The following is a 17355-nucleotide window of genomic DNA, read 5'->3' on the forward strand; positions in this document are numbered from 1 at the left end:
ACTCCTGGTGGCTATTTTTCCAGATTCTAGATTTCCATTCTCATACTCAGTGCTCAGGATGATCATGAGATGAATAGGATTATACTTCCTTATAGATGAGACAACAGGATTCAGATAGGGTAACCTATTTGAGACCACAGAGCTACAAAGTAGAAGAACCTAAGATAAGGAGCAGTGACATCTAAATCATATCAACTCCTAACTAAAGCCCAAGTGAAGGTATCTTGGCCTGAGAGGGTGGGTACACGCTATGCTGGGCCATTAGTAATGGCTTCCTCTCCTTCCTTCGCAGCCCTTCTTGCTAAACTGTCACAGGCTGCCATACCTTGGCCATCTATTGTAAAGCTCTCCAGGCTATATGTTCCTTGGGATCCACATTTTCTCAAGTCTAGCACAGCTTTCTCATAAATCTCCATTAAGCTGAACCAGACATTTGGAAGGCAAATGTGACTAGGTGTCTAAAAGCCACATCTTGTTTAGTTAGAATATTCAGACACCCCAAAATTTCTGTACTTTTTTTATGGCTCCCCCATTGAGTGTTTGGCTTCTTCACTATTTCCTTCATCTGGGGAAGGACGACTGCTTCCTTGAGGATACCACAAGCAGCGGAGGGGGAGGAGTTCCAGTCAAGAGAACAATGAGAACAGTGATCTTTTTTTCTGTCTACCTGCAGACATATTGCATGAGTAGGAACTAAGGGAGCAACTCTGCATTCCTTGATTAAAGAAACGGTGGCCCAAGAACTGACTGATTTATCAGCTAAGGGAGAGGGATATGGGTACTCTGACACCTTCCTTGGAGGAAGGCAAACTAGAAGAAGTTTATATAAAATGCTGCAAGATGCAAATGTCCTATGGCTCACTAATTACATTTCTAGAAATGTTTTCAAATGAAGAAACCTAGAAGTAATTCAGGTGTCCAACAGAATTGGTTAAGGTGTGTGTGTGTGTGTGTGTGTGTGTGTGTGTGTGTGTGTGTATGTGCATGCACGCCTATGTGTAGTATGTGTCTACATATGCCAATCTAATAAAATTTATGAGCTTTTTAAAACAAGGACACATGGAAGAAACATTTTTAGAAGGCTGAGACATGTTCAGGGCATACCATATGAAAATGCAGATGAAAACAGATATTTTTCTTTTGCTGAATTTCCTAATATACATGTGATTTGTTGGCAAACAGGAAAAAACAAACAAACAAAAAAGACCCCAAGCCCTTGACCTTCTAAATGCTGTTTTTAAAAAGCAAAACAAGGGGCTGCAGGGAGGGGTGGGCCAATCCTTCCTGAAGGGTCACACAGGAGGAAGAAAGACCTACAACTCAAGAAGTCAACTCAAATGATCTTAGGAGCTGGGGACAGGCTTCCTGCTGTAAGAAGCAAGGCCACAAGAGGCACTCACAACTGGAGTTGGGAGTAGGGCTAGCATTCTAAGAACATTCCACTTTTTGCTGAGTAGGCTGAGGTCAGCAAGGACAGGATTTGTGCTGTACCTGTCTTTTCCCAGCCTACTTCCCATAACAGCAAATGTAAATTAAAGTATGAATATTGATACCAAACTTGTAGCCAAAATTGGAGTCTTGGTGATTGAGGCTGAAGCATATTTTAATGTGTCTAAAGACAGGGAGCTGACAGCTGTGTGATACAGTGTGAAAATGTCTGTTCTGTGAGTCTACCTGCCTTCCCTGCCCCCCACACGCTTGCTCACGCCCTTCATTACGATTGCAAGTGTTTGGCTAGAAAGTCAAGCCAACTGTGAATTTGCTCCTTTCAATCACACACACTAATCAAGCTCAACTTGTTTAAAGAACGGTGATTTAGAAACTCTCCAAATGGCTATGAAATGGGCCCATTTGGTTAGAGCATTTTGATACTAAAGAAAAAAATTCAGGGATTCCTTAAGGAACATAAATACACACACAATAATCTTACAATTTGTTGGCAAATGGGGGTGGGGAGGGCATGGACAATTTGCCCTAAATATCATTTTTTTTTTTTTGGTTCTTTTTTTTTTTTGGAGCTGGGGACCGAACCCAGGGCCTTGCGCTTCCTAGGCAAGCGCTCTACCACTGAGCTAAATCCCCAACCCCTAAATATCATTTTTTAAAAGCAAAAACAAGGGGTTTTAGGGAGGGATGGGCCAATCCTTACTGAAGGGTCACACAGGAGGAAGAAAATAGAACTACAACTCAAGAGGCCATCATAGGGCAGCAAATTTTTAGTGCCCCCTACAGGTGAAGAGGAAGAATGTGCAGCTACTGGATTTAAAGTGCATTCTCCAGACAGCCTGAACCAGGGAAGCAGAGTGCAATTTGGTGAAACTCTTCTGCAGGTCAAGCCTGGTGAGGACATACTCCCAGAGAAGTGCCACTGTCTCTTCGGAAGCCATGGCTGGAATCCCTGTCATTTTGTCTTCTTCCTAACTCTGAGCAAGTTGAATTTCAAAGGAAGCTAGGCTACAACAGAACTTGGCCCCTTTGTTCCATTTATCCAGAGAAATATGTTCTCCATCTTTCTTTTTTGTTCCAGGGATGAAGCAGAGCAGGCATGGAACAAAGCCACACTATAGGATCTATGAACAATCACTTGCCAATGGTCACAGATACCCTGAAAGCTGTTTCAGAGGCTTTGAAACATCTATTGCACAGATGAACAAGGGATAGAAAAGGGGCCCTGTTCAGTCACATTAGAGATGGACCCTCCAAACACCTTAGTGGTGACCTCTTCATAGGTCGGCCCCACATTCTCTATTTGCAATTCAAACCCAAGGCAAGAGCAAAGAGGGCAAGACTAGGTTCTTGATTATGTGTGCAAGGTCACCATTGCTATGCAGAGTTAGAGGAGGCCAGGTGGCAACCCAGTGCATTGGAAAATTGGGTCTTTGCTGGCAACTGCCTCAATTTCATAGCAGAAACCAAACTTGCGATGTTTGTGTTAGGTGTATCGGGGAGCCATAGAGACAGGTTCCACGTTGCATGAAGGGGGAGGATGGAAGGGGGAGAAAAAAAGCCCAGGAAATATTTTCCACTACAGTGAGATAGGTCGGTAGAAGCTAAATCCTAAATTAGCTCAAGAAAGAGAGCTGGAGAGCACCAGAGACCAGGGGCCTGTGTGTACTGAACAATGCTGGGGTTTCAATTACAAAACAGCTCTTCCAAGAACAACTGCGAAATATCAAGTCTGTGGAAACCTGTAAGAGCCAAGGGGGGAAAAGTGAAAATTGAAAAGGGTGCACTAATAGATCTGTCAACAGTCCAGTGGTGACAAGCCACATTTCTATAAAATGCCTCCACCGTTTGTGTCACCTGAGGTGCACTGACTCTCTGTAGAACAATATCTCCTGAAGCTATTCTTGAAAAGCCTGGTGTGGGCTGGTGAGGGAGCAGGGGAGGGCGGAAATGGCTTTAAAGTCTATGAAGGAAGGAAAGGTGGAGTGTGTGGAGGGAACACGATCTAGACTGTGTAAATGAGCCTTTGGGTAAACACAGGGAAAAAAAGCTGAGCTTTGCTAACTGCTGCAGAGAGACTGTGTGGTGGGGAGGAACTCTTTGAAGGGCAGTCTCTGTCTTCATGGTCAGCATGAGCAAGGAGACCCTTTTGTCTGGCGCCTGAGGAGGGACCCCACCACTGCTTATTTCAGGCGATATACAAAACAACCGTACTCTACACTCTAGACACTGGTGGGGGAGCCCCTCCTGGACACATGTACTTCATCTCCATGTGACTGGGACGGGATGAAAAGGTATGATTAGTGACTCAGATAATATCTATGTAAAGAGTCCCACCTGCCATTGTCTGCCAGGGTGAACAGACTGCCATGCAGTCTGTGTGGATTGTGTTACAAGGTTTGTATCACAGGATGAGAACCTCAGCTGTTAAGAATTCATTGTCAGCCAAAGCTAGGAATTTAAATGCTTAGTAAGAGCAAATCATTTTCCAATTAAAAGAAAGGAATCAATTCCTTCGACCCATTTCAAGTTAATGAGGATTTTTTCGACTTCATAAAGTTGAAACTGCTTTCAATTAAAAACAGAACCGACACAAATTGCCTAGATAGTGGTACATTTAGGGGTGTGGGGAAAATGACCCCAGATATCTTTTGCAAAAGAAAACACTGTTTGGGGGAAGCAGTGGGCAGTACAGAGTGGAAGTATTCTGACAGTGGAGGTCAACAGATCTGAAATCTAATCCTGTCTTTGCTAGGCTCACGCACTGTGGCCTTGAGCGAATTACCTCACCTGTGAACCAGTCTCTTCACTCACAGCTTTGCTCTATGGATTTGGGGTGACAGCTTCTACTCTGGCTCATTTTGAACAAGGAGTGGCAGTCTCACAGATTGGAGGACATGCTGCAATACTATTACATACACACCCCTGCCCCACTCTGGTTACATTGCTGTACTCCCCAGGGACTCAGGTTGGGGAAATTTTAGCCACAGCAACTACACACAATTTTTCTGATGGACCATAGAGACAATCAGTCTCTGTGTGCATGTACCCTAGGCATAGGCTAGGCTACTCTTGCTCTGTGCAGTGTTGGGGGAGACCCATGGTATTCCCTTCCTGCTCACTCTTTGTGTGTATCTGCAAGAAAAAGGGTGGGCCTTTCTCTGGGTATGCTTTTGGGCTTAAGTTAAGACCAGACCGGGGGCAGAGGGTGGCAGCAGGATGGAGTGATACCAGGGTGGTGGCGGTTATGTTTGAGAGAGCCAGGGCTGCTGGACACCTGCAACCCCCAGGCCTGGTGGGGCAGGCTGGGAGACAGTGGTAACTCTGAACTCACTCGCCTTTGTGGGTTTAAGCCCACAAAGAGTCTTAATGTTATTTGAAGACAATTTTTTTGTCTGTGAATATTTATAACAGTGTGAAACTCCCGGACAGCTGGTAATGCATTTTGAAGTGTGCTAACAACACTGTATCAAACAGCCTTCTATTGATCACATCCTACTTTTTTGTGGCCACGCATTTCATACACGGTGCTTATACATTTTGAATAAGAACTTCAAGTACCTTTTGCTTCAAGCGGTTTTTCACCTCTTTTATTCCCATTTTTGCATGATCTTTTGCCTGCATGAAAAATTAATTTAAGTTAAGATTCCCTTTCTGTTTCCAGCCGGGTCTATGCTTGATTTCAGTCCACCATGAATCACCTTCTCTGATTACTAGAAAAACGAAGAAAAAATGGGATCATCAAGTTGAAAAATATAATGGCTGTGAAAACAAATACAAAGGTAAAAGGTTAAAAATAGTCCTAAAAAGAGCTGCAGAGATTTGATTTTCTGCATTTTGATGGCAGAGACTTTTTTCTCCTTTTCCTTCCCAGGCCTTTCTTCTGCTGGCTATAATTATTTACCTCAGCAGCCTGGTGACAGCTACCAGTAAAAGAACAGCAGCTTTACCTGTCACGAGACTCAGAGCCCGACTATACTTCACCAGGGCTGGGCTGGGCCGGGCCGGGCCAGGCCTTAGGGTCCATCTCCTTTCCAGATTGAAGGGTTGAAACAAAGCAGTTGCTAGGTTTTTATAGTACTGTTTCCTAAATTTCATTTTATAAGACACCCTGGCTTCTACTTTGTGTCAGTTTTGACCTGTGCATCTCTGCTGGTAGCCGCCCATCCAGTATAGAAACTAGAGCACAATTAAAAATGAAAATAAAGTAAAACCACCCCATGTATGTGGCTTGGGGTCAAAACAAGCAAGTAGAAAAAAGCACAAGAATAAATGCTTGAGGCTTGGGAGAGATGGAGCCAGGAACCCGTGTGTCTCCTGTGGCAGGGTCTTATAACACCCTTCCTATAGGACAATGGTAAGAGAGAGGATGAAGAATTTGGGACAGAACTGAGGGTGGTCTCTCCACTGTGCCCATGGTTATAAAACGGCAGGCTTCCCAAGGCCTCTACACTACCTGTATGTAACCATACATATAACCTGCCATGGGGAAGTTAAAAATGAGGGGTCATCTCCACACCATGCACACAGTCCTGGTTACAAAGTAGCAATCCCAAGCAATTCTCAGAACACTGAGACTGCTAAGAAATGACATGGCCACCCTGAAGTCACTTCTGCAACCCAAGCATTGATACGCTTGAGAGTCAGTTTCTATGAGGCATCGTGGTATAGATCTTTAATCCCTGCACTTGGGAGGAAGTGGCAGAGGAATCTCTGTGAGTTTGAGGCTAGCCTGGTCTACATAGTGAGTTCCAGGAAAGCCAAGGCTACATAGTGAGACCTTGTGTTACAAACAACAACAACAAAACAAAACATCAAGCCAAACAACAAAAACCCCCAACCAAACCACCACCACCTCCTCCTCCTCCACCACCACCACTACCACCACAACCACTACCACCTCCTCCTCCTCCACCACCACAACCACCTCCTCCTCCTCCTCTTTCTCCTGCTCCTCCACCACCACCATCATCACCACTTCCTCCTCCTCCTCCACCTCCCCTCCCCAACAAAACCCCAAACAAACCAAACAAAAAGAGTCTGGTTTCATGAAGGAACCCACCCATGGCTTCCAGATTTTGACCAGTACTTACAAACTTGTAGACAGTCTTCATGGCTGGGTTAGCTTTTGTTTTTACAGTATTCAGAATCGCTCCACTTCCTTTCTGTAATAAAAATGTCAATCAGCAATGTGGGCTGGAGGGAGAGTGGGCCAGCACCAACAAAAAGGGTTTCTCTTTAAGTAAGCCAGACAACATTTCCAGAGCATGTGATATGAGAAGAGAAGCAGGCCCAGGTGGTTACTGGGGTTAGTTAGGGCTATGGCAGACTCTGACTCTGTCTCTCTGTCTCTCTCTCCCCCATTCCTTCCTCCTCCCCCGTGCATACACAGGCACACACGTGTGTGGGGACTGGGGAAGAGGCATGTGATAACTAGTCAAGGGGAGACAGTAGACTCAATGTTTTGCTCAGTACCTGCCCCTGTCTAGGCTATCTGAGGCATGAGTTTCCTTTTGATCATCAGAAGCTCTTTAAAACACTTCTACTTACCATAGTGTTCTGTCCTATTTCCTAACTGTGAACCACCTAGCTAACTCCACTCTAGGGAAGAAAACAGGGTCCTGACTAACTAGAACCCCTGGCAACATGGTTTGTCACTTTCCCTGGGGAGCATGGGAGGCAGACATGGATGAAGGCTTTCCACGGCTTAGGAGGCAGCCAGGTGAAGTGCACAGGCCATTTGTAGTTGTACCTACAGCATGTTACAAGGCTGAAGGGCTCTGAGCCAAGGGAGGGTTTCTCTGAAGACCACCAGGCTTTGTGTGTATGGGCGAGGGACACAGAAGGGCAAATGCCACATTTGGATGGTGAGAGCTGCATTGGTTACATGCAGGAAGTTTGGAGACCAGAAGACTGGGGAGGGTCTCAGAGCAGAAAACATTTGACCTAGACCATGGAGGTTGAGTGCAGACTGATATGGAATATAGCAGGATATGAATATTCTCAGAGTATGAAACTACATTAAAAAGTGCAAAAGTTGGGAGCTATGGGCGTGCTCTTGGGACGAACAGGGGTTCTTGACCCATGGTGGAAATGAGGCTGGCAGGCCAGATGGGGTGGCACGAACAGAACCTGGAATGCTGGGTCCAGGGTATCATCATGCTCTGGAGGACTCTGAATCAAACATGTCATATAAGGGATGACAGTAAGTATTGACTTTAACTTTCAGCGCAACTTTTGGCAACTGTTTGCCTTAAAGATTTTGAGTTTTAATGAAAGACAACACAGTTTGACCTAGAAAGCGTTCTATGTTTTAGGACAATAGGAAAATTCTATCCACTCATCTATTCCGTTCTGGCTTCCAAAATTACTCAGAACGCTGTTTAAAGGGTCCTTTGGAGTACTGAAACTCCCTTTATCAATCAATCAGCAGGTCCTTATTGCTCGCCTCTGATGTGCCAAGTGCTGTGTTTGGCCGTCCAAGAACAAAGGCAGTCTTTCATGGAGTAGCTGCTTACTCTGGCCAACTGCAGCCACTTTCACGGGACCTGCCTTGGCAGCAGCTGTGGTTGGCCTGGAGCAGGAGAGAACACTTATCACATTATGCTGGAGCGTCTGTTTACGTACCTGCCTCCCTAACAAGATGGGGAGCTCCCCCAGGGCAGGACCTGCCCCCCTCTGGATTTCCAGGGGCCAGTTGTCCCTGGCACACAGTAGGCCTTGAGAACATACTCATTAGAAAGCCATAGAAAAGTCAGGAAAACTTTGAACTCCTTAGAGGCCACAGGAGCCCTGAGCACCTGGCTCCCAATTCAACAAGACGTTGTTCACAATTGCAGTAAGGAATGAAGAAAAGTGTCCCAGAGGAGCCCTTGAAGTGAAAGACACTGCAGTGTAGCAAGGGAGATGGATCTTTGGCTTTGCTGGGATCACAACTGCCTGGTAAAGGAAGGTAATGTTCTAGAACAATACTTCACTTCATTGGCCTTGGCTGGCCTGAAGAGGAGGGAGCCTCTCCAGCCTCATTTTCCCCATTAAGGGAGACCATTTCTTTTTAGTCCATCCCACAGGAGAGTGGTCTGGCATTAAGACAAAAGCATCTTCAGCTGAGAGAATGGACAAGGAAAGCTGCTTTGAGGCAGCTTTGTCAGTGGCTTCGGAGAGGAGCTGCCAGGGCCATATAGGAAACCAGGTAGCTCTGAATGGGGCACACTTACCCGGACTGTGGACAGCCACTGATGGTACAGTTTATCACTGCCTAGGGGAAGAGAGTGAGAGATGCTGTCATTTAAAGATGTCTTTAACTTGCCTTCATGTGGCTGGAAAGCTCACAATGCAGAGAAAGGCCAGGAGGTCTGTGTGTCTTACTCTCTGAGGTGTGAGGCAGTGAGTCAAGTCACTGGTTTTCATTCTCTGGTAGGTTTTGTATAAATGCCCACAGCTCCCACATCGCCCTCCTGTGCTTCATCAGCACTGCCTGCAACCCTGACTGCAGGGAGCTACCTTGGGCTCCTGAGCAAACAATCTGTCCATCTTCAAGACAGTAAAAAATGTGCTTCCCTTCTCTTGCCACCATTCCTTGCCATCTGTGAACTGAAAAGACAGCTAATATGTTGCATCCTCTGGAACCCTCTTCTCTTCTTTTAATTAATCTTTTTGGGCGTGTGTGTGAGAAACAGTGTTATGTAGTTCACATTGGCTTTGGCTTTCTGTTATTAAAGATGACCTTGAACTTCTGATCCTTCTAGCACAATGCAAGTTTATGAGGTAGGGTTTGAGCCAAGGATTATTAGGGAAGCACTTTACTATCTTCAGCTTTCTTCTTCCCTAAGAACAGCTCAGTCACTGGTTCAGGCCACATCTGTATTCTTTGATGCACCAGAGCTGAATGCCCCAGTGTAGGAACCCTGTGGACACGAGCTACCAGGTAGCTACCTGCCTGATGACAGATGTGAGTGAGCCCTGTTCACTGCATCCTGAGGGGCAAGGAGGTCTCAACATGAGGCTTTATTTAGCAACATATAGAGCCCATCTCCTAGAACTGCTCTCCCATGGTCAGGACTTGACTCATGAGTCTGCTCCTTCATTAGTTCGAGTGGTGCAGGGAGATAACAGAGCACTGTTCCAACCACCCACAACTCAAGTCTTCCTCCTCCTGCACTGGCTTCATTTGTGTTTGTCTTAGTCATGAATCTTTTTTTCCCAAGGTTCAAAGCTGGAGCTCACACTGCTTAGCTCTGAGTTTAGTGTTCAGGGAATGCTTGTCAACAGTCTGCTGTGACTGGCCACAAACTGCACTGGTTTTAACAATTGTGGTGTGGGCTGGCTGGGCCTGTATCATCAACAGGTGGATGTGAAGCTGCCTCTGCAAGCTTGTCCTGCTCCCAAGATCATCAGCACAGCCCAGACTAAGGGCTCAGTAGTAAGAGGGTGTCATTATTCTAACTCCAAAGACTGAAACTACATGTATTCTTATCTCTGCCATCGAAGAACAAACCAATGGCTAGACTGGGACTCAGGTGGTGCTCATTACTGACACCTCCCAATACCCTACATGCTTTCCCTGAAAATAGAAAGGATGATACTTTTGAGACCAGCCACCCAGAAATGATGCTCATATCTTGTTTACTTATTTGTTTGAGAAAGGGTCTCACTGTACCGTGCAGGCTGGTTCCAAATCCTGGGCTCGAGTGATCACCTGCCTCAGCCTCCCAGTGGCTGTGACTATATATCACTGTGTCTGACTTAATGCTGTCTCACACTGCACAGAAACATGTGTTGAGCTTGACCCTAGAGCAGGGATTGTTTTGGGGAATTGCAGAACATGTCCTAATGACTCACTTTCTCGATACAGAAGCCCTGTGAAGTAGTCTGTGGCACCATCAGTGACTTGTCCCAGGTGTCACAGCTAGCAATGAGGTAGAGACCCCATTTGAGTTCAGCTCCCCTACTTTAGAATCTGGTAAGTGTCCCTTGTATCATGCTGGTCATGACACTCTGCCAGACTTTTCTACTCAGTAGAAGCAACTGCTCTGAGATGAGAGGCTTCACTTGGGCTAAGCTATGGGCATCCTATCACAAAACAATGAATTTCCCAACTCTTCCCAGGCCAAGGTTGAAGTCAGTCTCCTCCCTACCTCTACTGAAAAGGAAAACAAACCCCTGTGCCAGGAGGGCCACAGGCAGCTTCTTACCGGCATATTCTCCCATGCTGATCTCCTCCTCAAAGACATCACTGAAACCTTCACCGGAATTGAGAAGGTCTAGTCGGCCATCGATAAACTGGATGGACAAAAAGCAAATATACCACTTCTTGTCTATGGACAAGGGAATCATTCAATTGGGCACTGTGGTACATGCCTAAAACCAACCAAGAAGCAAGGAAGGGCCTGTCTGGCACCGAAGCCTTTTCTACAAAAACCCTTTCCCACCAGCCCTCTCTAGGCCCGTCCCTTCCCAGCCTTCATTCTTAGTGCCTAAGGTAGAAACCATTGCAGAAATGCCAACTAGGGACCTGACACAGGCCCTGAGGGAGGCTGGGCACCTGCTTGAAGAGCTGCAACTGTGTGGCATTCTGTAGGAACTGTCTCATGGCTCCAGAGCGGTAGTGGGACACGAAGGCCTCCTCACTGAAAGTGATGGGTTCTTCCTGGGAATGAAGAAGGGACATGAGGTCAGAGCAGGAAGCCCCCTTCTGCAGGATTCCACATCTTCTGCTCCTTTACTCCTTCCTATACAAGTGTGGTCATCATCAACTGCTCTAGTCAATGGTGGGGACGCTGTCTCTGGGAGGAAGAACCACATACAGTACACCAGATCAGAGAGTCTGGTTGGCAGAGCCGACAGCCAAGATCAGCTATGCATTCACCCCTGTGACCAACGACCACAACCTATAGCAAGTTAGTGCTGTGCCAGCCAGTATGACGATTTCCAAACTCTTCCTCCTATATGTAGAGGTAGAGCATGATGTCAGTCAACAGCTCATGTTGAAGGGACCCTACTAAGGCAGAGCTGCACCTTCAGAGCTGGGGCAGGGAACAGCACTGGGTTTTCCTTATTGGAGGCCTTTTCATAGATACTAACTGTGGAAAGTGGTTTTAAACTATAATCATTTACAAAATGATTATTTTACTTATTTGTTTTTGAGACAGACTCTTGCTATATAATTCAAGCTGGTCTTGAACTTGTGAGAGTCCTACTCAACCTTCTAAATGTTGGGATTACAGGTGTGTACCGCCATGCCTGGCTCACAATAGCTTGACCTATAGCAAGTTATAATTTACAAAATACTGACTGATTAAAAATAAAATAAAATTTACTACCTATACAAGTTTGTGTTTAAGTTGTTTGATGAATAAATTTTTGTCCCGAAAGTACATCGAGTCAAGAAAATGATACCTCAAGTTTTAAAATAAACAAACAAACAAACAAACAAACAAACAACCAGGCCCTATGTAGTTAGCGCTTTACTTTCTTTGAACTCATCTGCAGTGCTTGTCTATGCAGACATGCCTTTAATTGTGTTTTGCATTCCTGGTTCTGAAAGATCTGCGTTTTACATCTTGAGCTGTGTTAAGGGCACCCCCTCCTTTCTTGGACTTGGTGGAAAACACAAAGATGTTTGAAGCTCTGCTTTTATCCTGTTTTAATGAGTTACGTGTTAAATTTACTGTCTGGCTCCTACAAGTTCCAGGAACTCCTTACACTTCAATCTAGCTAATATTAATTCAGCAACTGGGCAGCTCCACTCCTCAGGCTGGAGGGGTGGCCCAGAAACATAACAATGGAGGCAATGCACTTTTATACAGTTCACCCCTCCCTGATTTTACAAAGGATCTGAGGCTCTTTATGCAAGCACCTATGACAACAAATAAGAAAAGTGATTGCTGAGAAATACACATCGTGAGATGGTTTAGAAACAGTTCTGGACGAGTTGCTTCTCCGTTCCTCAACTTGAGTTACAGAATCATTTGGAGCTTCCTAGCTGACGAGGCAGGAGAATGCTGCAGACTGTGCTGTGAACAAGCAGAGTACACCTCTCATCCCCAGGGAAGGACGTGCAGCTGCTCACATTACTTTGGCAAGGATTGCCCCTTCTCTGCCAAACCAAGTCCAGGTAGACCTCACCCTCTGCAAGTCTTTCACCTTACTACTGGGGCCATGTCAGGGGACACTGTGGGGCCAACACAGCAGGGCAATATTCTCTCTAGGTGACTTTACACATACTGATGACTTTTGACACATCTCACTAGCCTAGAACCTTACCAGACCACATCAGGCACCTAAGCCTCACTGTCTGCACTCAATTACAGATCCATTATCTGCATTCAAATCGGTGCCTCCTTTTCTTGGCTGTCAGAGCTTCACTGATCCACAGTTGACCGGTCAGACTTCCAATGCCCTTCCCATCCAGCCTGGGAGGCATCTCCCACATTCACTCACTGCTTGCCATCCATGACCTTGGCACGGGACCAGACTGCAATGGTAGGGTGCACCTTCATGCTCTGTCCTATCTCATTCATCCTGGTCCATATCAGTTTTGGTCAAAGTTCAACCACATCACCATCCTACTCAAGATTCCTGGTCCCCTAGGCGCTGCCTTCATGTGATGACTGGATTTGTGTTCTTTCTGCTGTGTTTCATGTGAGCAGACAAACTCGTCTGCATCACAATGTGTGTGACACACAAGGGTCTTGTACGGAAGAGGATGGGAAAACACTGGGAATGAGCTTTGATGTGTGTGTAAGGCTAGCCCGCAGGAGAGCGGAATCTCACCTTTTGGGTTTTTTATCCACTCATTGGAGTTACCATCCCCCTGATCAGATATCCATGTTATAAAAACTGACAAAAGGACATGGGCATGGATAGGAAACCCACAGGGAAATGTGACAACAGGGGCTTTTTCTGAAAAGGCCTTAAAAACATCAGTGGTGTCAAGCAGACACTGCTAGAAGGCAACTGCACTGTCGCCCAGAGCCTGTCCCCGGAGTGACTCTCCTTCCAAGATACCAACAATGGTCACACTTCACAGGTGGGCTCTTGTAGATGTCCCATAAATATGTCTCAGATGGACAACACAAAAGGTCAAACCTTCAGGATGCAGAGCTCCAGCCCTTCAGACATAAGCCCTTCTGGGAGACAAGCAGGACCCAGTGAAGGCTCCTGCCATAGGACCTGGGCAAGCAAATGAAGCTCACCCTTCTGCTTTACACACCAGTGTCTTATAGCTGTCATGGCTACCCCCACTCCAGTCTTTAACAGACCACAGAAGATAGATATCTTGCTATTCTCTCTTTTACAAAAATTGTAGGAATTGCTGGTTTAGTTCTCTTATTTGATTGATTAAACCTTTTGTCTTCTTAGGTGACACTGTAGGTGCTGAAGCAACCTGCTGATGGCAACGTTAATTCTGGGGAGTCAGGCCGTGAGCATTTGCGCTTGGATGGCATTAGTAGAGAGTTTTCCATCTATGACCCCAAGGACAGTAAAACACAGCTGCTCAACCCCATCAAGGACTCTGTTACAAAAAGACAAGTTTTCCCTCTTGGGTTATCTTCTTGACATATGGAATCAATCGAAAACTCCATCACTAATGAGTTGAATCTTTGTTAGCAGGTGAAGCCTGTGACTCCAAAGGTTTGAGTCTTCCAGAAATAATGGCTTCATACACACAGCATCTTTGGTGCTGGTGTGAAAATACAACCCCCACTAGGTTCTTCAAACAACATCCTTTGTCCTGCTGACTTCTCTGTTCCTTAACAAATTTAATTGTTATCAAAATCCTATTTTTACTATATGACTTTAAGACAAAAACAGGACTCTCCTCTTTATAGACTGTTTAAATTTTAAAACCCATTATTTTTGGAAGATTTATCTATATATTCTAACATTTAAAAATAGCTCTTATAAGCCAGATTTTGTATAAGAAGAATAAAAATATAAAATATGGGTCTTAAAAATACTAGGTACAGGTTGGGAAGTATAGACTATATAAGACTGAGAGAATATTCTGACTATGGCAACATTATTTGTGTGTGTGTGTGTGTGTACACGTGTGTGTGTACACATAAGCATGCTATATGGGTGTATGAGCCTATTCTTCTGGGTATATGGAGGCATAGAAGGTTGATGACATCAGGCATCTCCCTCAATGACTCTCCACCTTATTTTTAAAATAAAAAATATATATTTGTATATGTGTACAGGAGGAGTGAGTATGTGCACTAGATCAGTGGATAACCTGTGGGAGTTGTTTCTCTCCTTCCACTATGTGGGTCCTGGGTTCTGAAATCAGGTAAACAGCCTTGGTGGCAAGTGCCTTTACCTGTTTAACCATCTTGCTGGCCCCTCTCTACTTTCTGAGATACTATCTCTCATCAAACCAGTACTGTGCTGTTTCAGTTTGACTGGGAGTCCAGCGAGCTCTGAGATCTGCCTTTCATTGCTGAGATTAAAAGAAGGCCAGGCTCTACTTTTACGTGGTTGCTAGGGACCTGAACTTGGGTCCTCATGCTTGTGTAGCGGGTGCTTTACTTATTGAGCCAAAATGTAATGTTTTTACATATATTACACATGCCTTAAAAAGGAACCTGACATGTTTCAGCATGGATGTATTACGGATATTATGTTAAGAGAAATAAGGTTGGGGATTTAGCTCAGCGGTAGAGCGCTTGCCTAGCGAGCGCGAGGCCCTGGGTTCGGTCCCCAGCTCTGAAAAAAAGAAAAAGAAAGAAAAAAAAAAGAAAAAAAAGAAAAAAAAAGAAATAAGACTGTTAAAAAGACTGGTAATTGTGAACGATCAAATTCATCAAGAGAGAAAGAGAATGGAGGCTTCTGGGGCATGGGGGTAGTTGAGGAGGTTTAAGATTTAGAAGATGATGAAGTTTGAGAGATGGATATGGCTTCATGCCAGTGTGAGTGTACTGAAGGGCATGGCACTGCATGTATGAAATAGTTAAAAGGGGAAATTTTATAATAAAATTTCTTAATTACAATTTTAATAAAATCTATTAGTTTAAAATTTTTTATTAATTTTTAAAATATGAGTACACTGTAGCTGTCTTCAGACACACCAGAAGAGGGCACCAGATCCCATTACAGATGGTTGTGAGCCACCATGTGGTTGCTGGGAATTGAACTCAGGACCTCTAGAAGAGCAGTCAGTGCTCTTAAGCACTAAGCCATCTCTCCAGTCCCTCTTAATTACAATTTTAAAAGATCAACAGAGTATGTCAGGGTAGAAGGTGAGATTGTTCATTTGGTATGAATATTTGGCCTGAATTTTTCCATAATAGAAAGTTAGCTGTTTCATTCAAAGGAATCTTATCAAGTTCAGGGGACAGACAAGTACAGTGTAGAGGGGCATCTGGCACACCAGAGGGCTGGGATTGTTTTTGCTAAAGGAACCATTACAAAAACTTGAAACTCTGGATTTAGTCTCCATAACGAAACTCAACATGGTAAAGAGTGAATGCATCCTGGAGTCAAAAGGCCTGTCCTGATCCCTCACAGAACTGTCAGCCCTGCAATCTCCAGCAACTCAACCTGTCTTTCACGATTGGTGATAACAGTGCCAATGCAATGCCACAGTATCACTGATCAAAGATAGATGGCTCCACAATGGATTTCTCACAAATCAGGGTCCTCCATGAGGGCAGAGACTGGTCTTCTCATGGCTGGTAGCATGACAAACATGGCCCACTATAAAATGAACACTCTTGAAAAAAAATGCTGCTAAAATCTAACCTTTCTCCCTACCTTTTCCTGCCCCTATTTCTTTAAAAATCTATCAAAGTGTTTGTATATTATTTATTCACATTCTAAGAAAAGAAGAAAATCAATGTTAAGTTATCAGCATAACTTTTGCTGTTCAATTTTACATCATGTGATAATGGTTGTAAAAATACTAACTTGAATGGGCATAATATTTCATAGCTGGAACCTGTGTTTTTGATTCTGTGTGTGTACAAGACTGTGGGTGTTGGGAACTGAACTCTGGTTCTTTGGAAAGACATTACATTGCTCTTAACCACTGGGCAATCTCTCCAGTTCCTGTGTTCTTAATTTTACTTTTTTTTTCCTCTTTTTTCCTTTTTTTTGGAGCTGGGGACCGAACCCAGGGCCTTGTGCTTGCTAGGCAAGCACTCTACCACTGAGCTAAATCCCCAACCCTGATTTTACTTCTTCATACAGCTACAGTTCATACATTTTTAACTTAGTGATCAGAAAGAAAGAGGGGCCATGATTGCTTTGTCTCTTTCCTTTTATGTCATTTTCATAGTTGGTCTAAGTACAGTGCATGACAGCTCCTGCATCAGACCCTATGATGCTTATATCATCAAGGAACCACAGTTCTGCTGTGCTTGAAGCAAGTTCTGGTTTGAACCAGAGTGTGGTCATGGGCTGATGGTCCCACTCACTCCACTGAAGATTCACTTGTCAGACGTGCTATGTAAGCATGGTAATGCTATAGGACTGAGATGGCCAGGCTTAGCGCCTTTGCTGGTATCCATCTCCACTGCCCCACAGGACTTCATAGAAAGCATATGTTTACAGGACAAGTTTTTTTTTTTTTTTAAAGATTTATTTATTTATTATATATAAGTACACTGTAGCTGTCTTCAGACACCAGAAGAGGGCATCAGATCTCTTTACAGATGGTTGTGAGCCACCATGTGGTTGCTGGGAATTGAACTCAGGACCTCTGGAAGAGTAGTCAGGTGCTCTTAACCGCTGAGCCATGTCTCCAGCCCACAGGGCAAGTTTTAAGTATTATGATACAATGGCAGATTATCAAAGTAAGCACAGATCTTGATTGACTGCATAAAGGACAGGCTACCGAGACCAATTTGGGGGGTCATTCCCACACCCTATCCCATCCTCTCTCTTCTAGGTTAAGTGCTCAGCAGG

The 17355-nt window shown here is 44.7% G+C and overlaps 1 protein-coding gene across 50 annotated transcripts in view; it reads right to left on the reverse strand.

The window, feature by feature from the left end:
* Nucleotides 1–17355, reverse strand: part of Dennd1a (DENN domain containing 1A) — a 488046-nt gene that overhangs the window by 47731 nt on the left and 422960 nt on the right. For 48 of the 50 annotated variants that reach the window (NM_001434229.1, NM_001191747.1, XM_087652793.1 and 45 more), the window contains 5 exons: nucleotides 10991–11095; nucleotides 10641–10728; nucleotides 8664–8704; nucleotides 6540–6611; nucleotides 5008–5064 (listed from right to left, as the gene is read on the reverse strand). In NM_001434229.1, the coding sequence (NP_001421158.1) occupies nucleotides 5008–5064; nucleotides 6540–6611; nucleotides 8664–8704; nucleotides 10641–10728; nucleotides 10991–11095 (363 nt within the window). Of the gene's footprint in view, nucleotides 1–5007; nucleotides 5160–6539; nucleotides 6612–8663; nucleotides 8705–10640; nucleotides 10729–10990; nucleotides 11096–17355 lie in introns of all 50 variants that reach the window. The other 2 variants (XR_015683115.1, XR_015683114.1) reach the window with 1 other exon arrangement.

The sequence above is a fragment of the Rattus norvegicus genome, chromosome 3 (assembly GCF_021556685.1).
Source record: "Rattus norvegicus strain SHRSP/BbbUtx chromosome 3, alternate assembly SHRSP_T2T, whole genome shotgun sequence".
In the NCBI taxonomy this organism is placed as follows: Eukaryota; Metazoa; Chordata; class Mammalia; order Rodentia; family Muridae; genus Rattus; species Rattus norvegicus.